Genomic DNA, 26,766 nt, shown 5'->3' on the forward strand with positions numbered 1-26,766 from the left:
ATGGAAGAAGAATAATACAGGTGAAGTATTGCATTTGTGAAGGAATCTCAGTGTGTCTTGTTCTCCGGAGTAATAGCAATCCGTTGAGGTGATGGTGTAGCTTCATCCCATTTTCTCCTAGGTGTCCTCAGTACTGTGAGATACAGAGATGCCTGCAGCCGCTGTACGCGAGGAGGAAGAACTCAAGTCAGTAAAATGCTGGACCTGGACCAACTAATTCATCGACACTCGCAGAAATGCAATCCTGAAGAAAGCTTCTCCTAGTTAGAAAATGAACAGTGAAACAGAGGTGCAGGGGGCGGAATTGCAGCCGGATCGCGCCTGGGCGATGAACAGGCTCCACCTGTCGGTCTGCCTGAGCTGAGCGAGCTGTGGAGGGGCTGGGAGGTGTAGAGATGAAGGTCACGTTAGAGTAAAAATTTCATCTTTGTGGCTTCAGTAAGTATCTGTAGCAGCCTCCAGCTACCAGAGGTTAAACCTGCAATAGAGCCAGCTGTATCTTGGGAAGGGTCTGGTTGTGTTCGACTCGTGGCTCTGTGCAGGTTGGAGAGTTCTCCTCTGTGCACAGTGCCAAACCATTTCAAGTTTCTTCCAAATTAGAGCCTTGGCCTCTCCAACCACCAAGCATTAGTTTGTTTCTTTTTCTGTGTGCTATGCAGTAGGAATGTGTGGCTGGAGAGGGCACTGTTGGTATGGATGTGCACGTCCTCAAGGTCAGATTCTCCTCCTGCCAGCCAGTCTAAAGACAAGGTAAGGAGGAGAGGCTTGCGCAGCACTGCTCACTTCTGGTAATGCCTGCAGCAATTCCACAGGGAGTAAGTAAACTTGAACCTGTGGTTGCTGAGAGGAAGATTCAAAAGCAAAGAGCTTGTTGAATTTACCAAGTCTCTCGACTTGTGGAGGAGACAAAATTGTGTGAAGATTTGATTTTATTTACATATATGAGTGGACATAGACTGATGTACCAGTTGGTTACTGTAGGTAGCTGCAGGACTGTACTGAGTCACTGTAAACTGAAAAGCTGTGGTAATTTCCAGCCAGAAGTCTGCACTACAGCAGGAGTAGGTCACAAATCTGCAATACAACATCAGGTGATTGATTTGGATGGCAGAGAGCAAGTATAGAGAAGGAAGGGAATGCATGTGAAGGACATGGAACAGCTGGCATTTGTGTGAGCACACACCAGGTGTGGGCTTTCAGCTACTCATACAGTCACTAAATGACTCCGGTTGGAAGGGACTTGGGCATGCCAGCAGGTCTCTTTTTGCTTCAGTAAATTCACTGTTCGACCTCCCATCAGGTTGCTCAGGGCCCTGGGTCTTAGAACAAGTTTTCAAGGGTTTTGGTTTGTGTCATTTCTTTGTTTGTTGTGCTTCGGTTTTGTGTGTGGTTGAGTTGGGGTTTGTTTTCTTTTTTCTAGTGAGGGCGTTTGCGTTTGTGTTTACTTGCTGGTTTTCTTGTCAATTTAGGAGATCCCCTATTCTAGCACATTCTAACTCTCCTGTTCATACTGTCTGATACTCAGTGTGCCCTTGCTGTGAGAGGTTTCTACTGAACGGTCGTTTAGACGCGGGAGGGGGCCTAGGGGCTGTATTATCCTGTAGGGTGGTGCCCTTGGGCCCCCACCAGAACCTCATGCTTTACCAGGCTGCAGGGCCAGCAGCCTTGTTCTGGAGGCGGGGAAGCCTGGGGTGATGCCTCTGCCCTGGCCGGTGAGGACAGCAGCACACTCAGCGGCAGGTCAGGCGCACTCAGGATTCTAGAGGGTGAAGCTACAGGCCCGCGTTCCTCGGGCGCCCTGAGGAGCGAACCCTTCACCCGCAGCTGGCGGACACGCTTCAGCCCCAGCCGCCGCCTCCCCGCAGCGCTGTCCTCAGCTCCTATGCTCTCCGCCGCAGCCCCCTAAGGAAACCCGCCTTCCTCCGAGAGCCACCTACCTTCGGGAGCTCCTCCTCCAGCCCAGCGGTAGATGCCCTCCTCCTGCTCCCGCCGCCATTCCCGGGCCGGCCGCAGGGGCGTGCCGCCGCGCCGCTCGATTGCTCGGCGCTCTTCGTTCCGGCGGGTGGATGGCCTCTGTGCTCGGCGGCGACTGCCTGGCAGGGTCGGAAGCGGCCGCCGGCCTGTCCGTCGCGGCGCGGCTCGGCTCGGGCGGGTTCCCGCGGCGGGGCTGAGGCGGGCGGGTGGGGGTCGCCATGGTTTAAAGAGCGGCGGGCGGACCTGAACGGGCAGGAACCATGAACCTGCTCCCGGCCAACCCGCACGGCAACGGGCTGCTCTATGCCGGCTTCAACCAGGACCACGGTGAGGTGGCGGGGCCGGGCTGGGCCGTGCCGGGGCTGCGGGGCGCGGCGCGGGGAGCGAGCCTCGCCTAGCGCGGTGGCGGGACCGGACCGGGACGGAGGCTCCTCTCTCCCGGGCCCGGCCCTGGGCAGCCGGTTTGTGCCGGCGGAGGGGTAGCGCTCCATGGCTGGAAGCCTGGCGGAGATAACCTCCCGGAGCCGAGGGAGGGAGCGTGGTGCCCGCGCTGGAGCTGGGCCTGCCGCGGCTCCTGGCTTCGGTGGGTACCCGGGACCGGACGGGGGTGGCCGTTGCTGCGGGAGGCTGGGGGACTGCCCGGGGCCTGCGCTCCCGTCCCTCGGGAGCGGCAGGCGGGTCAGGGCGCGGTGTCCCTCGCTGTGCCTTTTTCCTCGGTGGCGGACAGGGTGCCCGCGGTCTGGCCGCTGGAGTGGCTGCGGTGGACGTGTCCCCTGCTCTGAAAAGCTAGGAGGGCTGTTTGCAGAGGCACTATGTAGTCCTTCTCCCCCTGTGTTAGCTCTGGTATGCTAGCCTGTGCACAGCCCCTTCGGAGAGTTGGGAAGGAGAGAAGGAACGTTTGTGTTGAATGTGCATCCCAAATACATCTGTGTCTGATAGTGGTTTGGCACTTGCTGCGAGTTGTGCCGCTGAAAACTGGCTGACTTCCCTTGTGTGGATGTCTGTCTGTCTGCCTCAAAACCCATGCTTAAAGGATGTTCTTTTGAAACCCTGTTGCTGAAAAGGTAACTCTCAAAACGTCACTTTGTCACTGTGAGTACTTTGCATTCAGCAGCAGTGGTGTAACCTTTTTCTCTTTGCCTTATTGGTATCTTTTTGATTACGGTTGAAACTACCACTTGTACTGGCAGAGAAGTGCAGATATGTGGACTACTGAAAAGCTTCACTGGATCCTTGGGGGTTTTTTTTCTGCTGTTAGAAAGGGGAAGAAGGCCTTTTCTAGAAAGGGGGTGCAGAGGCCTTGTCTTGCTTTTGCAACACAAAAATAGCACCAGTCCTATGAGTAAGTGTCGGTTTTGTGGAGTAAGGAATCATTTTGTAACGTCCTTTTGCCTTAAATAATGCTCTTGCCTAAGAGCGAGCTTGTGTCACCGCAGACTGCAGTTCACATACCTGTTGCTGGCGAAGTCATGTGTAAAAGTCAGTGTTCCTGCTGATTTTAGTCACACTGTGCCAGTAGTGAATCACACTGTTAATGAAGGGAGCTTCTTGGTAGTGAAAACAGTACAATAGTCTGGTTATCAACAGTTCTGCACTTGTTTTCGTCTCGCATTTGCAACAGAGGTGGGAAAAAAGAGAGTTGTGAGGATGAGCTTCACTACAGACCCTGCAGACTTGAAACAAAGTGGTAATATTTGATGCCTGACCTGTGACGGGGCTGGATTGTAAAGAACTGTGTAAGAAGAGAAGTCTCTTTCACTGCAAAATGCCTTTAGAACATAATTTTGGTGTGTGAAACTAGTTCTTTGTTGCAAAGGGTTCCTTAGGTTCTGCAGCAGTGAATGCAGCTTAAACACCTTTATTGAATAGTGTCACATGCAGAGCATGATAAGGAATTGGTCCTGGGAATCTGTGAGCTGCCAGTATTGAAACTCTAGCCTACCTTAGCCTGGCCAGCCAAGGGAATAACAACAAAAAACTTGAAGACAAAACCTGTTTGGCTTCCATTTGCAGGCTCCTGGAGCTCTTCCTGCTTATGAATGACGACTTTAGAGCTATAGGTAGCCTGCTGACCTTTTACAGGTGTTAAAGGACAGGTAGTTCTTTGGCTGCTCAGAGAAAAGCAGGCAGGAGGAAAAGCTCACTTCTTCCTTGTTGCTTCTACCAAGAATAGAAACATGACTCATTTGAGTGCTGAAGCTCAGTAGTGTGGGTGTCTGCATATATTGTCACAATAACCTAATTTCTTGGTAATTGAAGACTAGCCAATCCCATAATGGTGGGAAGATGGGAGGAATGACCTAATAGGCTTCTGTATGTCCTAACTTTGATGACTGGCTGATGATGCAGCTGACATCTGCAGTTCTTCTGAAATCTGCCTCCCTTGCCCAGTGTTCTGTGTGGCTGTGGTGTTTCACTGGGTGCCTCTGCCAGTTTGTGTCTTTAAGTTAAAAAAACAATCAAGCAGTGTAGCTTCTTGTATCACAAGGTGTCTTCAGGTCTAAAATACTACTCTGGCTAGAGGTTCTCAGTTTCAAGGTGGTGTACACCTGATTTCAGGCCCTTTCCTAACACTTTCAGAAGGATGCCGAAGAGCTTTACAGAAATAAACAGGCAGAAGATGATAATAAGTGACCATACCAGAAGGGACATCTGTCAGTCACTGATAAGTTTCTCTTTGGTCACTCTAGTTTGAAAACTGAGGTGCAGACTTGGCCTTGGAAAAATTGGATCCTTTACATTTGATCTCCTTCAGCAAACTGAAGTACTTATCTGTAGGATCTCACAAATGTCAGAGTAGGATTCTGTGCTGACTTTTACAGCTTTAGACGAAATTTGCTGTGGTGAGGAAAGGTAACATGGTAGGAATTGTGCCTGCATAATCCCTTCCATAATAATAATAATTATATGGATATACACTACAGCTACCAGCAACAGAGTAATTCTCATCCTGTGCAGTGCTGGTTTACGTAGGGATGGTTCCACTGAAATGTGCTCTCTGGCTGTCCTGCTACAGGCCGTGGGGTAGCTGCTCTTAGTGCTGCAGCTCATGCTTGTCCGGCTGGCAGAGCAAACCAAACCATGGTGCACCCAAAAGGGAGGAGGCGAAATGAGTTAATTTAAAAACAGCTGTTTCAATATGCTTATTGATCCTTTTATAATCACTGTATTCCTCTTAACTGCTCTCTAGGTCTGTTCACAGGTGTAAACAAGAATGTTCTGCACTTGGGCATGGTGAAGTTGTGCCTTTGAGTCTGTTGGTCCAGGGGAGTAGGGGCTTGGTGTGGTTTTGTTTTCTGTGCTGCTGTCATTAGACACAGACTGTTACTGGGCCTGTGACTGATGTCAGAGACTGTGAAGAGAGTTCAGTTGTGTGCTAGTTATGCTGAAGGGTGTGGAGATGAATCTTGTAGTATTTTTTCCTTTTTATGTGTGAATTCAGTGAACAGGAACCCAAAGGATGCTGCCAGACATACACCCCCGTGCCTCACGAGATGCTGCTCTGTAAGGCAGAAGTGTCTGCTGCCTTTGTTGTTGGTGGTTTTTGGTGGGGGGGTGTGTGTGTTTGGTTGGTTTTTATTTTTGATGTTGGCTTTTTTGAAGTGGTCCTACTTGGAATGAAACTCTTGAAGTATTCCAAAGGAATCTCAAGGTGGCTGCATTACTTCTCCCATGTTGTAGAGCCTTTAATACTGTTGTGAAGATGCTTTTTGTCAGCCACTTTTGTGCTGCTAAGCAAGAACGTTGATTGTGTTCTGTGTATTTAAAAAACCTCCAAAATCACAGATTGTGTTTCTTCTGCCATCTTAACCTGCAGCAGCTCTGAGCAGCAGCAGCAGACATGTTGAATGTTCTTCACTTGCTCCTCAGTGAGATTGATTTGGCTTCTATCAAGCTAACAGTGTACAAACCATAACACCAGTCAGTCACTTGGGTTGTGAAGACCACTGCTGGCTCTTTATGACTTTTAATGACAGGAGCACCTGAAACAGTTTCTGGCAGTCAGAGTCCTTCTGCCTGCCTCTGAGCTGTCACTCTGCAGCCAACCAATCCAGTCTGGTGTGTAGGAAATCGCAGGTCACCAGCTGTGAGCAAATAAAGACCTTAAGTTAAAAGTGAAGGGTTCTTTTTTCCTTCCCTCACCCACCCTCTGATTTTGGGGTATCAAGTTTGGGGAATCTGGAGCACTTAGACATAGCTCCTCAACTCTAACTTGTAGTCACTGCAGTCTATAAGAATCAAAGCAGATTAATCTGATTGATCCAGGATCTTGAAGATCTGCACTGGATTTTTGATACCGTGCACATAAAGTGTGTAGCAACTCATCTTCTGTCAGTCTGCCTCTGCCAGCAGTAGCTGCTTCTCATTCCACACTGGCACTGACTTCCATTAATAACTGTATTCACCCATGGGCAAGTAAAACAGCAGGACAGAATATATTGGTGGTTTGATAGGTTCCACTAGAAAGGCTCATGTGTAATTCTGTGCTTAAATGTAATTAAAATAATATTACAGATTGGTTTGATCTTGTTTTTCTGCATTCCCTGGTTTAGACTTATGCTACTGGCATGAAATTATTGACTTGAGAGGCTCTCCTCAGAGCTTTCTTGAAAACTGTGGTTGAGAAGCTGTCTTCTGTGGCAATGTGGACAATAATTCATATAGTCACAATCCTGGTGTAAATTTGGGCCTGATAAGAAAGGAGGGGGTTTGCTTCACAGTGGTTGCTGGGCCATAAAAGTTAAATGCAGGTTTCCTTCTCTGGGTAGTTCATGGCATAGGACACAGCTGGGTTCGGATCTGTGCTTCTTTCCTTCGTTTTCTCTCCTGTAGGAAAAAATGCTGAGAGTTTGCCACTTTCAGCAGAGACCAGCGTAAAAGGACTGCTCCTCCAAAGGGTTTTCACTTACAAACAGTAACAAAGAAAGCCAGCAGGTGGTCTTCAGCTTGAACTTAATGCAGTCACTGAGGAATGCTTCGGTAACCCCTGGCTCTTGCCTGGCTCTCAGTGTGTCTCACAGTCACCACGTGCCTGTACAGATGTGTATCTGTGTGTGCTTTTTACTACAGGATGCTTTGCATGTGGAATGGAAAATGGATTCAGAGTGTATAATGCAGATCCACTCAAAGAGAAAGAGAAACAAGGTAAAATGCTCACTTCTTATACCATGCTAGTTCTGTCTTGGGAGCTCAACCTCCTTGGTTTTGGTATTTTTTTCCCTCTCAGATTCTTGCTCAGTCTTCACTGTTTACTGCACTGGAAGGCTTTGAATGAAGCTTCCAGAAAGGAAGTCCATGATGGTCCCAAAGGGACTGTCACTGATGCTGCTGCCTGGTCTGATGTTTGTATGCTCTTAATTTGCATAGAACTGGCTGCTGCTGAGTGTGTCTCACCTTCTTACAGAGGCTGAACTGTGTTAGCAGCTGCTAATGTTTGTAGTCCTCACAAGTGGGAGAAGAGTTGCTCACTGCAGTGTTAGGTACCATCTAGGTATAATCTGGATGATGTAGAGCAGCAGAGCTGCTGCCTTTTCACTGGAGAGATGAAGAAAGTGTTTCTGGTACCTGTTTAGAGTGTTTGCAAGAGCACTCTGAGCTCAGCCCTCTAATGCTGTTTTATAGTCTCTGTATGTTTAAACCATTTGGATCTGATGCAGGAGGAGGTAGTGTCCAAATACAACTGTTAAGGAAGGAAACTCGGCAGTTGAAAGCGTAGCTGGAGAAACCCCAGGAGCTGTATAGAATCCAGGGCTGTACTGCTCCAGTGTGACTATCCTTCCAGGCATCTACCTTCAGTGGTGTGTAGTCACATCCCAGCATGGATTCCTCATGCAATACTGCAGTGTTTCTTGCTGTCTAATTGAATCTCCCTTGGCCTAGCCTTCATGCTTAGTTCTCTATCCTTCCATGGCACTGCTTCCTCCCAGCTCCCCAGACATCCTTGCTGTCTCTGACACTGTATCTCTCTTGAGTCCTTGTGAAATTTCCACTTTTCCTCTTGCTTTGAAATGGTTTACTCATTCAGCCCACCCTTCCTGCTGCTCCCTGCCAGTGTGTGGAGTTACTGGACAGACTTTCAAAGTAGAAGTTGGGTGTTTATCTCTGCTCATTCCTTGACGACCACAAAGTAGACTCTACACAGGATTCTCTGTATTTGATGGTCAGCTAGGGTAGGAAGAGGCTAACTCTTGTCAGGTGCCTCAGGGAAGTGCTAGATGATGCAAGCTGTTCTTGTCACAGACAGAAAAACTGTATGGCATCTTAACAGCTCTGATACTTTTATTTAAAATACATTTGTCTTTCAGAATTTCTAGAAGGTGGTGTTGGCCACGTTGAAATGCTGTTTCGTTGCAACTATTTAGCACTAGTAGGTGGAGGAAAAAAGCCCAAGTACCCACCTAACAAAGGTGAGTCTCTTGAGGAATGGATCTTGTCTGTGTTTGCCTTGCTGCCTGCATGAAACTGCCCAAAGATCTCCCATGCCAAGTATCTTGAGCCAGGCTTTGGGCTTCTGAAGGCTGGTTGAGGGGATGTTGCAGCAGGTTCAAGTCTGTATGGTCCATCTGCATCACTGCTGTTCACAGGCAGTTACCTGCAAGGAGCAGTCTCTAAGAGCTGGTGACAGGGTCTGTCCTTCTCACAGTTAACTCTGCAGAGATGCTGTGGCTCAGCAGCCCATGGGGGAAAGGTCCCTGCTTGACAAGCTTTCTAGGAAAATATGCTGTTTCTTGTGACTGCTCTCTTCTCTTTGCTGACCCTTTGAACAAAACAAAAGAGCTGATTTTCTTTAGAGAAATGTATATTCCTTGTCAGCTTTTGAGTTTGGAGTTTGCCAGCTCCTACCTGCATGAGTGGGCTGGTATGCAGCAGCTAAATCCTTTCTGGTTATCGGGATGCCAGTCTGGAACTCTTTAGCCAGTGGATGCACCTCTGGATTGGCCTGCTCAGAAATGACAAGTCGTTAGCAGGGAGATGATGTGAAACTTCAGATCATGGCTGGAGGATCTAATGCCACCTCTGCACTGTTCTAGTGATGATCTGGGATGACCTGAAGAAGAAAACTGTCATTGAGATAGAATTTTCTACAGAAGTCAAGGCAGTAAAGCTGCGAAGAGATAGGTGGGTACCAGAGACGTGTTCCTAACGTGCAGCTTTGCTTCCTGCGCTGTTCTTTGACATTTCCAGTTGATTGTAGAAGGAAAAAGACCCTGCTTATACTTAGCAAGTGAAGGTAAAACAAGCTTTTGGGTGCTTACATGAGTTATTAACAGACTACAGCTCAAGTGTTCTGGTATTTGAAGCCTTGGTGAAAAGCTTGCAAGACCTCCTGCCCCCTCAATGTAGGGAGATGTCTTCATGTGGCTACAGCTGGGTGTTTTCCTGGGTATGGAGGAGTGTGAAGGGAGTTCAAGCAGATTTCTAGAGCAAAAGCATCTTTTGCCAGCTGGAGCCTATGTATGTGTGGGTGGAGGAGTTTTGCTGTCACAGCTTTGGATAAAAGTGCTTTGCAGGCTTACAGCTGCGCATTATTTTGTGACGCTTGGGGAGGGAGGTGGTGGTGGGAGAACATAACCATTAAATCAGCTGAAAGCCTTTGCAGATTTAAACTAATACCTATGCCCCTCTTTTACCCACCCCAAGTCACAGGAACTTCTCTGTTTCAGAATTGTGGTAGTCTTGGACTCAATGATTAAAGTTTTCACCTTCACCCACAATCCCCACCAGTTACATGTCTTCGAAACCTGCTACAACCCTAAAGGTTAGTTGTGTGTGTTTGTGGTGGGGAATGGAACAAGTTGATTTTGTTCCTGACATACTGTTTATACTTCACTGCCTGAACCAGTTATTTAATAAGTCATTAAACAGTTTATTGCACTATAGCCATGCCCTTTGGAGATGCTTCTGTGTTTTAAAACTGTTACCAGAATTTATTAATACTTGGCACAGAAAAGCTTTTTCTGTACTCCTGTTATGCTATGGATTGGATTTCTGTGTAAGAGCCAAAGAACTTGTAAACTTGATGTATCTTGTGCTGAAAGCTTAACCACAGACACAGACTTGATTCCTTCCTTTGAACTGAGCTACAACTGTGCAGCAAACTGTTCTCTATAGTGTCAAGAGCAGCTCAATTAGCAAAGTGAGATTGTAATTAAATAGTAAGGTGCAGCTTTGTCTGTTGTTGAAACAAGCTGAAGGTGTCCTGAACCAAGGAGACAGTGCCACATGTTGAGCTCTGTAGTGTGGTGATGCCAGCCCTAGGCTCTAGATAAACAAGAGAGGAACAGGGCTGGGATTTGACCCCAGGACATGGTTTTGTTGCAAGTCTGGAGGTAGAGCCTTGAGGGTAGAGAGAGAAGCTGCATGCTTCAGATGAGGTGTGTGAGGGCAGGTCTGAAATGGGAGAGGTGTAGTGGCATTGTTGACTATCAGCTTCTGGGCACAAGTGTGCCCTGCTCTGGGGATGGTGGGGGCCCAAAGCATATGGCTGGGGGATAGCTTGGACTGGATGATATTTGAGGTCTCTTCCAACCTGATTGGTTCTATGATATGGCCTGCTTGGGGAGGTTGAGAAGTTGAACTTGTTTACTTCTGCACTAAGGGCAGAAGGGCCATCAGCAGCTGGAAGCCTCCAGCTGCTTGAAGGACAGGCACAGAAATGATGGAGGCAACAGACTGTGACAGTAGAACAAGGGATGCTGGCCCTGATTGATGTATTGGGAGATGCAGCTTGGATGTCTTCTTCCCCAAGAGGCTACTCTGTTTTGGAGTCCCCATCTTTGGAAGTTTCCAAGCCCGCTAGGAGCAAGTACAGAATCAGTGGCTGCACTTAGGGCAATATAGCCCCAAAGCAGACTGGGCAGCAGCTGGAAAGTGCAGTTAGCAGTATGTAGTTCCTTGTGATACCCACCCACTGCTCTGCCAGCTGTGGGCTGAGTTTGCAGGTACCCGTACTTGGTCCCAGCAGAACACCTGGGAGAGATGCAATTTGCCTTAAATGGTCTGCAAGAAGTGAGAAAGGAATAAAGTGCAAGTGCCCCAAAAGAAGTTCAAACTTGAATTAATAATACCAGTTTTGCTGTCAGACACCTATTATAAACTCTTGCCCTTGTCCAGCTGCTGAGGAGACTATTTCTTTGAAGTAGCTTTGCTGTAACAGACTGATGGAGCTGATCTCTGAAACATCCAGATCTAGATAACTAGATTACTTTGCAGTGAAGTGATGAGAGCAAGTTAAAACTATGCCACTCTCCACTTCTCTGGGCTCAGCACTGACAGATGGATCAGATTTTGGGGTACCACACTAGTCATTAAAATGAGATTCTGACTTCCTATAGGGCTGTTTGTTCTAAAATAACCCATACTGTAGAAACTTAGGTTTGAAAACTTTATTAGGTGATGCAAAGTACACAGTTATTAGCTCTACTGTTTTGGTTTGTTTTTTTTTGTCTTTTAGGGCTCTGTGTCCTTTGTCCCAATAGTAATAATTCTCTACTTGCATTTCCTGGAACACACACGGGGCACGTGCAGATAGTGGATCTTGCCAACACGGAAAAGCCTCCTGTAGACATCCCAGCTCATGAAGGAGTCTTGAGCTGCATAGCTTTAAACCTGCAGGGAACAAGAATTGCAACAGCATCAGAAAAAGTAAGAATCATCCTCTCCTCCTTCTAATGATTTTCTATGCCTTCTGTTGTAACAACAGCTCCTAAAATGGGAAGGTCACATCCTTTCATAGGAAAGACATGGAACAAACTGGAGTATTTGGCATCTAATTGTTCTCAGTCTCTTTTCTTTATGGCTCCTTCAGGATGCCCAAAAGGCAATCCCTGTGCTGTGCCTGGGGCAGCGTTTGTGTTTTAGCTGATTGAAGCAGTCTCTGTGGTAGCGTTTGAATGACATCTGGCCCAGGCAGTCCATGTCTTCAAGGGGCTTTACACAGCCTGCTCCAGTGTTGGCAAACCACTGCTAGGCCTGCACTGGTGCTTCAGAACTTCATTGGAAGAAATGTATTGAGCAGAGCAGGTGAACTAACAAGACTCTATACCAAAGTGTTTTAACACTGTGGTGATGGTTCATGGGGAAAATCAATATTCTTCTCCAGATTTAACAGCCAGAGATGAAAAACCCAGTGGTGGAGGTAGGGGCGTGCTGGTCAGACCAGGCAGGGTGCATTCACAGATGCAGGGAGTCTTCTGTCTCCTAATGCAATGCTCAATTCCTTTTCAAGGGGACCCTCATAAGAATATTTGATACTTCATCAGGGCATTTAATCCAGGAGCTACGAAGAGGATCACAGGCAGCCAATATATACTGGTATGTTTTCATTCCCTCTGCTTTGTTTTTTTATGGCTGTTGTGCTGAGGAACCCACATAAATGGCACCTGGGGCCTCTTCAAAAACCAAAGTTAGGTTAATGCTGCCTGGGGGCACAAGGCATAGTATTCCTGGCAGCCAGAGGAGCCAGGCCTGCACTAGGCCTGTGCTGCTTCCCCTCTGTTCACTGATGGTGAAGAGACAGCAGGAGCTGGCAGCTGTGTGAAGCCCAGCACAAGTGATAGGTGTGGGACAAACACACGTTGACAGGACTACTTCTCTGCAGACAGTGGATGGTAGCTGGAGGATGCTTTGACTGCCCCTGAAGTCAGTGCAGGGATGCAGACACTGTCCAGATACACACATGAGCACCTGGGGCCAAGGGCAGGTTTAGTACCACTTGATGCTGCCCTGTAGGTGACAGCCCAAGGCAGGAGTTTGACTCCTACCTAGTGATGGAAGTAAGAACTTCCATTCTGCTGAGCACTGCTGTGGGGTTGGTGTGCTGCATGTTTTACCCAATACCTGCCTGCTCCTTGGATCAGAAGTGGTAGAACAGCCCCCCACTGACTGTGGCCTGTGTCAGGGCAGGATGCTGCATGGCTGCTCCTGGTAAACCAGGTCCTCTGTTGTGTGTGTGTGTGCTCACCCCTAAAGGGCTGCTCATCCTGTCAGCAAAGCAGTGCTGTGTTGGAAGAGTCTCAGCTCCTCCATGAGAGGATCACAGACTGGTTTGGGTTGGAAGGGACCTTTGGGGTCATTTAGTCCAAACTCCCTGCAGTGAGCAGGGACATCTTCAGCTAGAGCAGGAGCTGGAGAGAAGCTGTTAACACTTGCCAGCCATGCTGGCAGCTGCTCTGGGCACCTGCAGAATTGTGTAGAGCAGAAGCTGTGGGTATGTTCTAATGGAGATAGTGCAGCTGTCTCTCCTCTCTACAGCATTAACTTCAATCAGGATGCTTCCCTAATCTGTGTATCCAGCGACCACGGCACAGTACATATTTTTGCTGCAGAAGACCCTAAAAGAAATAAGCAGTCAAGGTAGAGTTTCAGCCTTTCTGAAACCTTCGGGGAGGGGCTGGGGAGGCCTTGCCCTTTTCATAGGTTAAAGCACTGCCAAGCAGCAGCAAATACCTGCACCACTGGAGGTGAGGAGATTAATCTGCTCTGCTTGATTGTAGATTTAGGACTGTAGCAACTACCACGTTCCTGCTGTCTTTTGCAGAGCTGTACAATTCCAGCAGAAGGCTGGGGTGGGTTTTTAGTGGTCACTTCTCAGCATGAACAATGTGGACAATTCACATCAAGCAGTCTGAATGAAAATCAGTCCTTCTGGCAGTTTTTGTACTCACTTAGAAATATGAACCCAGAACAGTAGTTGTAGGGTCTCTCTTCCCTAGAAGGGGGACAGTGTGGATTACCTGAGACTTCACAGAAGAAAATCACAAACCAGCCAGAAACAGCAGTTAGCATTTGTTCAAGAGCCAGCAGTTCTAAATCCATTCTAGTCAGTGCCTTACTAAGTTATGTTTTTCTTCTCTCCTTCCAGTTTGGCATCTGCCACCTTTCTCCCCAAGTACTTCAGTTCCAAATGGAGTTTTTCCAAGTTTCAGGTTCCCTCTGGCTCTCCGTGCATTTGTGCCTTTGGAACAGAGCCAAACGCTGTCATAGGTGAGTGCTGGAGGATTCCCCAGATTCTGAACTACACTGGCTTTGTGCTGCAGGGGTGCTCAGAGGGGGCCTACCTGCCTGTCAGCAAGAGCTCCTCAGCTCCTCAGCAAGGGAATGAAATACAAGAGTGCTCAGGATAGAAGGAGGCAAGCCAGGGTACCAGATGCTGAACCAGCACCGACTGACCTCAGGTCCCTCTAGAGCACTTCTATGTTCTGTGAGCACAGAGGGTCAGTTTAAGCTAAAGCTGAAGGAACAAAAGGTACCTGAAGAGCTGAACTTACTATGTTTGTTTCTGTTTCAGCAATATGTGCAGATGGCAGCTACTACAAGTTCTTATTCAACCAAAAAGGGGAATGCTCAAGGGATGTCTATGCTCAGTTTCTAGAAATGACAGACGACAAGCTTTGACTGAGCTGAGGGAGTGCATGAGTCAAAGTACTGCCCTGGCTATTCCACGTCTTCGGAAGGACAATATATGAATGTCCAGTATTGATCAAGTTTAGCAGACCTCACTGAGAAGCCTGGCCCAACATGATCACAAGCAGCTCAGAAATAGTGGACTACATACGTTTATTCTCATTTCTGCGAGTATTTGTCATTAAAATCTCTTTGGGTTACTGTCATCAACTCAAGTTTTCAAGATGTGGCTTTCAGCAAGCTTGTGCCTATTGGGTTTCTCTTAATCTAAACTGTGAAATGACACTAGATTAAAAATGAGTGCCTGCCACACCATGAAATCTGCAGGGGGCTGTGCAAAGGTACAGCTGGTCTTAGAAAAAAGGGATGTGAAAACTGAAGATTTTAGGCATTGCTTTACTTTTGCTAAGCAGCTGGGAATGGGGGGAATACTATGGATCATGCTCAAATAAACTTGTACCACCTCAGCTGGGAGCAGGGGTGCTGCCTTCCCCGGTTCCCAAGAGCACCATGACAAGGGAACAGCTGTAGGTGACTGGAGCTTGAACCATGCTTGTCCTCTGACCTGGTGCGTGGGATGGGGTTGTGGTAATTGGGCGGCCACAGCCTGCTGCTCCTGTACACCTGCTGATGGTGATGGAGTTGAGGGAGCAACACTGTTAGAGATGCCAAACTGTACATAGTAGCTGAAGGCACATTTGGGTACTGGCTGACCCAACCAACCTCTCCTCAGTGTACGGAGCAAGCACCTGGGGTGCTCGAGCTCCTGCAGCCGTAGAGGTGATTCCTTCTGTCACAGAACAGCCCTTCCAGGTTTACAAAGCACTCTCCGTACTGGTGTGACAGCTCTGCTGGCTGCTCCAGTAGCCACTGCACTGCAATGGGAAGACTGGACAGGCCACTTACACATCCAGCACAGGAAATGAACCAGGTGGCATCAAGTATGTCTGCAATGGCTTTAAACCTGCAAACTTTCCTTTTTTGGGTTTTTTGTTTGTTTGTTTGAGATGCTGCATACTAAACAGTTGGCTTAGGGACAGTTAGGAGAGACTAAACTGACTGACTCATTCCCTCTTCCCCAAAATCGTTATCATCTGGCAATCAGTGGTTATTGCTGAACAAAAGGCACAAGATACCAAACTAGAAACTGAAATAGACACAAGCTCTCCATTCATAGCACTAAGGACTGGGGGTGAGGGAACTCTTGGCTCTTCGGAAACTTCACAGATGCTTCAAACCTGGACATGCCAGTTCACTCTAAGATTGTTTAGCTGCAAACTCTACATCTGGCAAGTTTCTTTTAGTGTCATGTAACATACTAAGGACTAACTCCTACGCAGATTTCGATGTCAAGGTTGCATGTTGCTTTTATGTGTATTTAATCACAAATTGTTTTGCACACTTATTTGTAATATGTTATTTCTTTTAAATAAAAGTGACTAATTTTGCTGTAGTGCGACTGATGACTGCAAAGCTCCTACTGCTGTAGGGCTGGGGGAATAAATATGGAACTGAGGAAGGAGTGGAGGCTCTTGTAGGACAGAGGAGGAATTGTGCCACATAAACAAAACAAAGTACCCTGTTGGTATTTATACTGAAACAAGCCCAACTTTCAGTGCAAAGTTGTCCTTGCTCAGCACTGTTTACCACAGCTGCTGCTCTAAAGTTTCTTACCTTTTAACAGCTGTACCAGAATGACCAACTGGAAGCTGCCATCTCCCTGGAGCAACTCGTGCGCAGGACAGCATTGGAAACTATTCTCCAAGGATGATGTAAATCCTCTCTGTGGTGCAGCTGTAAGCTGTTTATGATCCAGTTAGTTGTGCTCACTTTAAAGAGCAAGGAAATGACTTGAACTAAAACATTTAGCCTTCTGCACAGTGCTTTGAAGGTAGTAGGTAGCTGCTGAAGCACAATCTCCTGCTCTCCCATTCCATTTATCCTATAGCTGACCAGAGACTGGGAGCCTATTTCATGGTTGAGGAAAACTCTGCTGAACTTGTAGAACTTCCCCTAACATCTGTTCTAGTGTAGCAACAAGAATGAAAATAACAATCACAGAATGATAGGGGGTGGAAGTGACCTATGGAGATCGAGTCCAACCCCAACTGTGCACACAGACTGGTGCTGCACTAATGACATTCCTTAATGCACAACTAAACATGTTTACCCTCACATTCCTCCTCATCTTATCTGCAAATCCAAGTCTATAGGTGATTCTACAGAGATAGAAAGTCAGATCAAAGAAGGAGTCTTCCCCACCTGGTGTTGACTCCAGGTTGCTCTGCCAGTACTTCATCACATCACTTGCTACTGTACTGCATCACGTGGGCTAATTATAACCAAAATTTCATGAAGTGGAATAAAGGATGAACATGCCCCTACAGTAAGTAGAGAACAGTGTTTGAAATAGTCACTTTTCTGGAAAATAAATAGTACTTCAGCATTAGACCACAGGCTCACCATGTGGATTTATTTATCAGCTCAAGGCTGGCAGCAGCCTGCTGGCTGTACTGTGAATACACCAGTAATACTCACCCAGGGTTTGGGCCATGCACAGGAAGACCCAGCTGTCTTGGGGGAAAGATTCTCCAGACGGGCACATATGCCCTAGAAAGCAAGTTTTAGAAGACCAGAACATGCCACCAGTCACTTTTGGAATACATCCTGCTCTAGATGAGGCTGCAGAACTGAAAGGGGCAAGGCAAGCCATCAGAAGTCTACTTTATGTGACAAAGGATTAAACAGCCGTTTAAGTGTCAAATTGTTTGCTAAGATGAATATTATGGCCCAGAGGTCCACTAGCATTTATTCCTCTAAGTTGTCTTAACTCTCTTAATTGTATTAACTCTCAGGAGAAGCACAGCTTTGGGAGCCAGCCGTGCTCCATGGGGTGTCCCTCTTGACTGGAGGGAAGCAGCCAGTGTTGCAGATTGGTCACCTGTGAGGAAAGGGCAAAATTTGCAAAGCAAGTCTAAAAAACAACTATTCCTGAAAACCAAAGTACATCCCCCACCATCAGCTACGTGGGTTATAAATTTCCTTTGTATTTAAAATAACACAGTGCCTTCTCTACCTCTATTTTGCCATCTCTTTCCACAGCACCTGTGTCAGTTCAAAATCCTGAAAGGAAAAGGAAAAGATTAATGCAGTAAATTCAGCAGTAATTCCAGGTGATGCCAGCAGGAGCCACAGAACACAAGTGTTTCTTTCAGAACCTTCAAGCATTCGCATTGAAGTAGAAAAGACAAGATCAATCAGTGAAGGCAGAAGATGTGAGACACGAGACTAGGTCTACATGTAGGCCAGGAGGACTGGCAGGCTCTGCTGACCTAAATACAAAAGCTACAGAACAATGTGTGCTTCACAAGGGCAGGCTTGAGTCATACACTGGTGAAAACGCTGTTTTCCTGCTAAACAATTGCAATGCCCCTCTCTTACTGCTTTCTTCCCCTTCTTCCCCAAAGGTTCCTTTTGTCACTAGAAGCAAACACACGATGAAGTTTTTCTTACGTTAAAATCTTGTGTCTTTTTCACAGTCGTGTTAACAACTACACAAAAGCTGACTTGAGCACTGAACAGGTACAGCCTGGAATGGGCACAAAATGTAATAATACCATGTGTCCTAGAACACAAAAGAAAAGGGTACATCAGCTCCTGAAGGGAGTCAAATCTCTGTGTACATGAGTCACCTACAAATTTCTCTTTGCAAAAGGATTATCACATTGACCCTGGGAGCCCAGGACAATCAGTGCATAAGGCCAGTTTAAGAAGTGTCATGAACATCATGGCAGAGGCAGCAGTGTGACAGGAATCTCTTTCAGCCCTTGCTGTCATGCAGTAACCATCACTGCATTAGAGGTGGGAAGCACAGAAATGCAGGGATAAACGAGGGAACAGCTCTGTTTCAACAACCCAAGGGCTCCATTCAGTAAGGCCTGACATGTACAGCAGACAAGTCTGCAGTAGCCAAGAGCACTGGAGATGATCTGGCATCATCCAAGGCACGGATGGGCATGGGTGGTTTGTGTAAGGAGGTGAGCAGTTCTGACATCACACAGCTTCCTCATCCATCAGAATGAAGCACATTCCTGTGCCAAATTCCATGTACACCAGAGGGTAAAACACCACACGTTAACAGGATCAGGACCCGCACCATGTTCTCATCTTTCCCTCTACCCAGGAGGGCATCACATATAGCTTCACAGAATGGCAGAGTAAGGATTGGAAGGGACCTCTGAGGATCATCCAGTCCAACACAACTTGCCTATCATGAACTGACAGTAAGGAGCACCTTGGTTTCTTTGAGCTGACACCAATTCCTGTGGCTCTGCCAACACAAAATCTGATTAATCACCCCAAAGTAGATAGAAATAGTTCAAACACACTTGTTGAGTAATTCCAACTTAGTTAATTTGCTGAATAAAATTTAATTTTATTTAAAAAATCTTATACACTATTATTCACCTAGCCCTAGTTGTGAACAGATTTCTCACTTCTGAAAATAAACCACATTCTAGTCAATTCATTCAACACCAAATTAAATTACTAGTACTGGATATTTTTTTTTTTCCTTAAAAAAAGTATGTTAAAACTTTACTTCTTTTTTTTTTAATTATTATTATTATTTTTAAAACCTCTAAAGAAAATGTTGCAGTTTTACAGAAATGTTGCTTTTCAGGTTATACTTTTTTTTTTTCTTTGCCTGTTTTTTTTTTAATTCCTGTTATAAATTCAGCTTGTGTAGAGGTTTTGTTTCATAGTTTTTTAATATGCATTATCTGCAGAGACATCGTAACAGTTCCATTCTGTGGATGAACACATAACTTGTACAGATTTCTCATATTTGGTCTTTAGGTAAATAGTTCCCAAAAGCTGCCTAAATAAACCACTCCAAACTGTTCAGTCCATCGTGAAAATACAGGTTTGTGGTTTTTTTTTCCTCCTTTCATAGTGAGAAAGGAAATATAAATAATGCATCATTATTACAGAAAATGACAAAACTCAGATTCAAATGAAGCCAACTACCTAGCTTCCACTCACCTTACTGCATGAGGAAATCAGACAGGATGTGAATTAAAGACTGAACAGCAGCCTTATGTTCAAATTTAATCTTGAAATGTAAAGTGGAATCTATTACCACAATTAAAGTGAGAAATTACCAATACATTTTAAAATGTTCAACTGCAGAACACACACTTTAAAAAAAAAAAAAAAAAACCAAACCAAAAAATCTGGTAGCCACTGTTAGAAAACCACAACAGCTACTCTTAATGGAGACCCCCCAAAGGGTCAGTGTATGACACCAAAAGTGTTACGGAGAAACTGGTCAGATTAATTTCTACTGATGGGTGCTTAAGCTTAAAAATATCGAATATACCTCTGACAAGATAATTTTACTCTTTTTAAAAGGACTTGTGATAAAGAATTTCATCTTTCTAAATGAAGAACAGTCTGTTATCTTAAACATACACAATATTAAGCGAGACTCTTGTTTTACTTTAGACTGGAAAAATATGCCAGGGACAGTCAAAGTCAACACAAAGTAACAAACAGCAAAAGGTAGCAGAAAGAGAAACAGGTAAGTGCAGCTCTGGTCAAATTCATAGCAGTTCTTTACGTCAGTTAACGGCTCATTTACATTGTAATTTCTAATCAGTTACATGCAAGCCCAAAGAAGCATTTGATCACTACACATGGTAATAAAATTTGATTAAATTTATCAGGCAACTGCTAAAATATGAAAATTTGCAGATGTAATAAAGTAGCTTCATCTGAACTTTAACAGGACAGACAAAAGTAAATCATTCCATTGGTTAAAAAAACCCTACATTCAGTTTTATACCAAACAAAATTTCACATGAAAAGTATTGTGTGATTCCAAAGTTTCCGGAGTAGAAATGGAGTGATTTGAAATGTCAAAGACCCCATTATTTTGCAAAGAAATGAAAATACACCTCAAAATTTTTCTAATTCCACATGTGAACAACAAAATACTGCATATCTACCAACAACTGCATTGGGTAGGTCATTATGAAAGGCTAGCTGCCAAGATGTAGGAAATGGCTCCTTGCCTCTGTTCCCTTTGAGGAATATACAATCGTTTGAAACCAGTTCACACTAAGCGCTTATCATGCTGCCGTTACACTGAGATACTCAGTCCTTAAAATAATCTGATAGAGATTCTGTTAAAGCTGCAGCCCTCCCCAACACTGGAGTCTCAGTGTACACAGTTCAGTAGGGGGCAGGGAAGAGCGGGGGTCACAGCCTCTGGAACAAGATGTTTTGCAGTTTGACTTTAAATTACCAAGTTTTAAGGCCATCTGTGTTGGGTTTTTGTTTTTTTCAGTGCTGAAAGTTGAAGTCTGATCACAGGGCCCCTTTCCCCACTGCGTGAGAACATGTTCCAACGTTTTAGGTGTTACGTTTAAGTGTCTCCTTTTGGCACCATGGAGTTTTGTTTTTTGTTTTTTGTTTTTTGTTTTTTTAAAAAAAAGAAAAAACACAAACAAAAAAAAAAAAGGAAACAAAACAAACAAACAAAAAGAGAAAACAGAAAAGAAAGCTCCCCTAAGTTTCTAGTTCTGGCTGCCTTTATCACTCACTGCCACGGACGGGGTGTCCACGTTAACAGCTATGACTATGCTCTCTCCATCCTCTGTTTTGATACGTTTGAGTTCCTGCTGTTCAGACTGGTCTCCGTTCTGGCGCTTTGTGGGGAGCGATGCTGAGGCAGACGCATGGGTGGCCAACATATGCAAGGGACTCGCAGCAGCTGTAAAAAGATAACAACAACTTCAGCAGCCTAATCCTTGACAAGGCAGATGATACTGAAAGCAAACTTGCCTTTTCAATAGAATTATTAATTCTGTATGAGGGATTAGCAACCCCCCTCAAGATTCAGGTCCAGTTGTTTGATCTTCCTACAAACCTGAAGGACGTTTTCCCAGATCACTCAACATTCATGCAGATTTGGACAAAGGTGAGAGAAGAGGGAATTATCTCCATGCTGTCAACAGGGTGCTGAAGGCAGAGAAGGATTGAAGGAAAGAAAGCCTATCTGTACCATAATTTGTGACAGAACTGGGAAGTAAATTCAAACCTCCCTTTCAATAGGTTCTGGCCACATCTACAGATCACTGCAGAATGCATAATGTGGGCTGGCCCTTGTCATGTCCATCTGTGGCTGTCAGTTGTCTAAGAAGAGATACACAAGTCACACAACCACGAAGTGCCCATGGCTCAAGCAGCAATTCCTCTTTGACAGACGATGAGGCATTTATCCACAACATAAGGAAAAGGCAGGAACTTAACAAGCAGTAACGTTAGGGAATGATACATTTGATTAGATCCAAAAGCACAACAGAATCACAACTGAAATGTGCATAGTTCAAACATTCTACACTTTCTCATCCCACAGAAGATACAGTACATTAATGGGCAAGTACAGCCCATCAAACCTTTTGAGATAGCCACAGGTGCCTTCCCTCTTCTTGTGCTCAGCAGTCTGTTTCTCAGGGTAGACCTTGACTTTATTAAACCAACTATTCAAATGTTTGCAAACAATGCAAGATAGTGCTTATGTATCTACTTGTTTACTGCATTTCATGAAAAATCACCTAAACTTTATCAAACTACCTGCTTCTTTTACACACAAGCTCCCTTTCTTCAGCTGATACTCTACTTTCCTTGTTATCATTTGTTCTTAGTAAACTATCCTAGGGAGTACCTGGAATATAACCTCCACAAGTAATCAAACTGAAAGTAGCAAATACACAAGACAACAATGATGTCTGAAATCTACACTTGAAGTCAAAATGAAGAACATCTAGTTAAGTAATTTTATTCTGCAGTAAGAGACTTGAGCTTATTTTGGACTTCACAGTTTTAAGTTACACTGACAGGTAATAAAAACTGCTGCCAAACTGTTTTGCTGAGAATAACATCTGAAAGTACCTTCTCTCTACAACACAAAACATTACAGCAGGAGCTGCTCTGAGGTTATGAGCTTTCAGATTGCACAATCTTCCCTCTCCAAAGACAAATGCACACATACAGGTGTGTAATTGCAGATGTATGCATGTGAACACAGACGTCTCTGTACACACATAGAACATCTGTGTGTCTGTAGGCCAGGTTCCTCCTTTAGATGCCTTCCCCGACAATTACTTCGTTTCTTGCTGGTTTAGGAGTTACTGTAACAGAGACCAGGCATTGGAATACACTGTTCACTTGCTGTCCAAAATGTAAACATCTCATGAGGTATTTAAGCACGGGAATCTCAAGAATGAAGCTGCCAGCACATCCCTATCACACACAGTGATAAGAGAAGGAAGCACCTCAATTCTGTGTTCAGCCCAATTCCTTAAACGTGCCTAACAGCCATCAAATCTCCCTACCAAGGAAAACACCTTCAGTTTTCAGAATCCAGGAAAAAGAATTATTTCTTAACTTTTAAAACTAACTTCTCAGTGTGTATCACATGACTCTCAGCTCAATTCTGACCAAAAAAAGTGCATGTGAAGTCTGTCAGTGATTGCTTTTTGCTTCACTTAAGCTGGAAATGAGGTGGAAGCAGACAGAACACTGACTTACACATGTCAGTGATGGAAGAAGAATAAAAAGGAAACAAAATAGGTAATTCACTCCATTAGAAAGCACAGGTAAAGAACTGGTATTAGGCAGCCTAAAGCTAATTCTGCTAAGATAGTGTAAAGCTTTTTTGGTAATAAAGTATCAGGCAACCATCATGAAGTGAAACTATTGGAAGCGGCTGTACGCACCTGCAAAGTAAACCAAAACTGAATATGCTGTGAGCAAGCACAAATGGATGAAAATTATGAGAAAGCAAACGCTACCCACTCGGACTGCAGAGGCTGAGCAGGGAAAGATGGCACTCAGATAAGAAGGATCTCAGAATCTTAGAGACTTTGGGTCATTTTTTAGTATCAGTTCATTAAAAACAGAATAAAAATAAACAGTTCAAAAAGCCAACCCACAAGCAAGTTCTGTCTGGTTTTCCTGTTGGTTGGTTCTTGACAAATCATCTGGGAAGCAGTTACCATTTTAATGGCACTGTTTGACAGGAACTTCTTTAAAACTTGTTTTTATCCAGGGTTTAAGGAGCAGTGAGGACAGGTTGCCACCACTAAGCACAAAGAGAATAAATAGCTGTTCAGGTAATCATCAGCGAAGAGAAACACTGGTTCTTACTAATGAGGAGGGAACAAGCCCTTAAAAGGCAAATTGTTGTAATCAAAATTTATCCTAGAACTATGAAAGACATGAGAATTCAAAAATGCAGCACTGGTCACATTGAGGGCTTCACAAGTACAAAGCAAGAGCACTCTGACACGATACGTACCAGCATTGCCCTGTCCTTGTATGGCAGTGGTGATGGGGACTATGTGCGTTCCGTTCTGCGTTACAGTTTTTATTGGTAGCTGGTGTTGACCTAGAGGTGCTTGTTGCACTATAGTAACTGTCTGTAAGGGGGTGGTCTGAGATGTCTGAATGATACGACTAGCAGCTCCTATTGTGGCATGACTAATTGCAGGTATAGGCTCCACTTTAACTGAAAGAGAAGATAAAAGGTTGTTAGAAACCAGAAAGTGTTAAAGAACTGTTTGTTTTCACTCACTCAACCCTCAGTACAAAGCATTCCATTACCAGTGCCAGCATCTCCAGAAAATTATGATTTTAAATCTTCAGTTTCAGCCAAACATTTCAAGCACTCATCTGCAAGTAAGTTTCAAATAATAATTTTTCTATACACCAAGAGCTAGCAAAACAACTAACCCCATAAGTTCTTACCTTTAACTTCCTTGTGGTCTCCATTCTCTTGAGGTTCTACCTTGGGCTGGGTTACCATAGCAGCTTGTGTGACCACTGCCTGTCCAGCTACAGTGTAAGTGTTTGCTGGTGCTAATCCAGTCACATTTGTGACAGACACAGCTGGTATCTGGTGGACAACATGAACTGTCTGAACTACAGGCTGCTGGGATGTTGATGTTGTCACAGGAGTTGCAACAGCGTAGGTGACGGGTTTAATAGTTTGTGGTAGCTGCCGTTGTACAGTAATTAAAACTGGTTGGCTAGATAGAGGTGATCCTACCAAGAAAGAGATAAAAATTAGGCTTCCAATTTTAATTATTTTAAGCCAGTCTTTTTTTTTAAATACTAGAAACTCAGAAAATTAAGATGGCTGAATGATCCAAAAGACAAAACGAGACAGTGAAGATTATGACACACAGCTATTGCAACCCACACATTCAAGCCGAGTGCTGTATTATCTCAGCAAGACGCATACAGCATTTGGGCCACAGCAACCCACCCCTCCCCAAATGCAGTTATACTACCTAAGCTAGATTTAATACTCATTTAGTGAAAACTCTGCCCATAGATAGGAACATCTATGTGCTTCACGTGTTGTGTGGAGCATGTCTATATTGGCAAAACTCTCAGCCCCCTAGGCTGGGGAAAGCTAGTGACTGTCTGCCTGCCACACCGCCCTTCTGTAGTACCAGATTATCACCAAGAAAATGGATGGCAGAAGTATATCAATTAAGGTAATCAATTTTATCCCATCATGCCTTATGCTCTTTCTTCTTTCTTTAAATAGGGTATTTCTTATCACACAGATTTGTTCTTTCTTTATTCCTTCAGTTCTTCACATCTCCACCTTTGAAAGGATGACACTGCCACAGATGTGTGTGACATCTGCTGTTTCTGTAACCCAGATAACCCAGAGTTTTGGGTGTTTTTTCCTTCTAAACCAGAAAGAGCAATGTTTTGGAAGGAAGTGACAACTGTTAATACACAGTCCTGTACAATCTCTGCTCAGTAACAAATGGAACAGCATGCAGGTCTGTTGGTGTGCAGTTTCCTTGGCATGGTTACGTCTTTTATCAAAGATTTGCTCTAAATGTTAAGAGGCTAAAAATTTACTTTTTTAAAGAGTACATGTGAAGTCTTGGTAGTATTTATGTATCAGCCCTCTCCCACCTCCAACCCCCAAATGCTCACTGCAGGATTCCTCACCTGGGGCACTCTGTGCAAATCGTGCTTCTTGTATTACCGCTAGTTTTGGCTGGATAGCACTAGGCTCAGGTTCCATCGGGACTGGAGATCCTTCCCTGGACAGACTCTCGGGGGTCTGGACTCCACTGGAGTGTGCAGACAACACTCCAGAGTGATTAGGAGAAGCTGGGGCACTTCTGTATTTAGAAATGAAAGCAGCAGCTGATGTGTTTTAACTTCTGAACTGTGACATACCGCGACCTTCCTCTAAAGAGACCGTACATACACTGCCCACAGGAGGGCACACCGGCCATCTGGCTAGTACAGTTACAACTCAACGCAATTCTGATGATCTCTTATAAAGCTTCTGTTAAACAGGGACAGAATTTATAAAAAAACCTTCAGATAAAGCTAAAAGAGAAGAAGAAGTGGCTGGATGCCTTCTTAGGAAGATTAAATAATCTATGAAACATGAATGTTTCTTCTGCTGGAGAACAGCAATGAGCAAATCTCAGGCCACAGGGCGAGCAATGAAAGATCTGCACCAGCAGAAAAGCCAAAACTTTACAGAGGGATAATTTAAACCCATGGTATTTCCCCATAATGAATTCTGCTTGAACATTATCAAACTAAATCCATAATTGTCATCTCTGAGTTCAATCAAGTGGCAGTTGGTATGTGAGAATTCTCTTTGCAAACAGTTTTAAAAGGCAGTAGATGGCAGTTAGGAATTAAAATTACAACTCTGTAAGAAAACCCCAAAGGTATATCAAGGCTTGCTTATAGTAACAGTCTGACAGTTATGCAGACTGACTCAGTTCTTTAACACTGAAAACAAGCAATAAAAACAAGCTTAGTGTATGGGGCAGCCTCCTAGCAAACCACACAGAATTTAAATACTGAGTCTAGATGAAATTAAATTACTGAACTTGTGACTGTATCCAAAGCCTGTATCAGCCTGAAGATTAAACAACACCCATAGTCTTTTTGTTGATCTGGTTTTCCTTACCTAGAAGAGAGTGGTCCCAGAGGGGTTCTAAAGCAAGGTACTCCCCTAGGCCGCCTTTTCCTAAAAGCCTGCTCTATTAATTTGCTTTCAGAGGCAGGGTCTATCCTCCAGAATGAGCCTTTGCCTGGTTCTTCCTGGGAACGTGGTACTTTGATGAAATAACGATTCAGAGAGAGATTGTGGCGTATTGAATTCTATGGAACATAAAAAAATATGTAGAATTCATATAACTTTTCCAAGTCAGAATGTGGCCTACTGCAGCAGTTTGTACTATAGGAGACTGGGGGTTCAGCTCTTTAATTCCTTAATTCAACAGCACCTGGAGCACAACAAAGGTAGTGCCATTAACCTGAAAGGAC

The 26,766-nt window shown here is 44.8% G+C and overlaps 2 protein-coding genes across 4 annotated transcripts in view; one reads left to right on the forward strand and one right to left on the reverse strand.

Moving 5' to 3' along the window:
- Nucleotides 1–2,108: 2,108 nt before the first annotated feature.
- Nucleotides 2,109–15,832, forward strand: WDR45B (WD repeat domain 45B). 3 transcript variants are annotated; one of them, XM_064150873.1, is made up of 10 exons: nucleotides 2,109–2,301; nucleotides 7,045–7,119; nucleotides 8,280–8,381; nucleotides 9,006–9,093; nucleotides 9,639–9,733; nucleotides 11,429–11,619; nucleotides 12,203–12,288; nucleotides 13,228–13,329; nucleotides 13,838–13,959; nucleotides 14,264–15,832. In XM_064150873.1, the coding sequence occupies exons 1-10, from the start codon at nucleotides 2,235–2,237 to the stop codon at nucleotides 14,368–14,370; spliced, it is 1,035 nt and encodes a 344-aa protein (XP_064006943.1). In that variant the 5' UTR covers nucleotides 2,109–2,234; the 3' UTR covers nucleotides 14,371–15,832. The 3 variants fall into 3 exon arrangements, with proteins under 3 accessions (XP_064006943.1, XP_064006942.1, XP_064006945.1); XM_064150872.1 differs by lacking the exon at nucleotides 2,109–2,301 and adding an exon at nucleotides 2,366–2,557; XM_064150875.1 differs by lacking the exon at nucleotides 2,109–2,301 and adding an exon at nucleotides 4,064–6,954.
- Nucleotides 15,833–18,789: 2,957 nt separating this feature from the next.
- Nucleotides 18,790–26,766, reverse strand: part of FOXK2 (forkhead box K2) — a 46,295-nt gene continuing 38,318 nt past the window's right edge. Inside the window, exons 5-9 of the mRNA XM_064150871.1 lie at nucleotides 26,408–26,601; nucleotides 25,420–25,595; nucleotides 24,193–24,489; nucleotides 23,744–23,953; nucleotides 18,790–21,154 (exon numbers count right to left, since the gene is read on the reverse strand). Of these exons, the coding sequence (XP_064006941.1) occupies nucleotides 20,958–21,154; nucleotides 23,744–23,953; nucleotides 24,193–24,489; nucleotides 25,420–25,595; nucleotides 26,408–26,601 (1,074 nt within the window). The 3' untranslated portion in view covers nucleotides 18,790–20,957. The remainder of the gene's footprint in view (nucleotides 21,155–23,743; nucleotides 23,954–24,192; nucleotides 24,490–25,419; nucleotides 25,596–26,407; nucleotides 26,602–26,766) is intronic.

This window comes from Pogoniulus pusillus, chromosome 11 (genome assembly GCF_015220805.1).
Source record: "Pogoniulus pusillus isolate bPogPus1 chromosome 11, bPogPus1.pri, whole genome shotgun sequence".
NCBI lineage: Eukaryota > Metazoa > Chordata > Aves > Piciformes > Lybiidae > Pogoniulus > Pogoniulus pusillus.

Coding starts and splice junctions, on each gene's coding strand:
- WDR45B (XM_064150872.1), top strand. CDS start 2,464: ATGGCTGGAAGCCTGGCGGAGATAACCTCCCGGAGCCGAGGGAGGGAG. Junction 9,094..9,638: donor GTAAAGCTGCGAAGAGATAG/GTGGGTACCAGA, acceptor TCTCTGTTTCAG/AATTGTGGTAGTCTTGGACT. Junction 9,734..11,428: donor AACCTGCTACAACCCTAAAG/GTTAGTTGTGTG, acceptor TTTGTCTTTTAG/GGCTCTGTGTCCTTTGTCCC.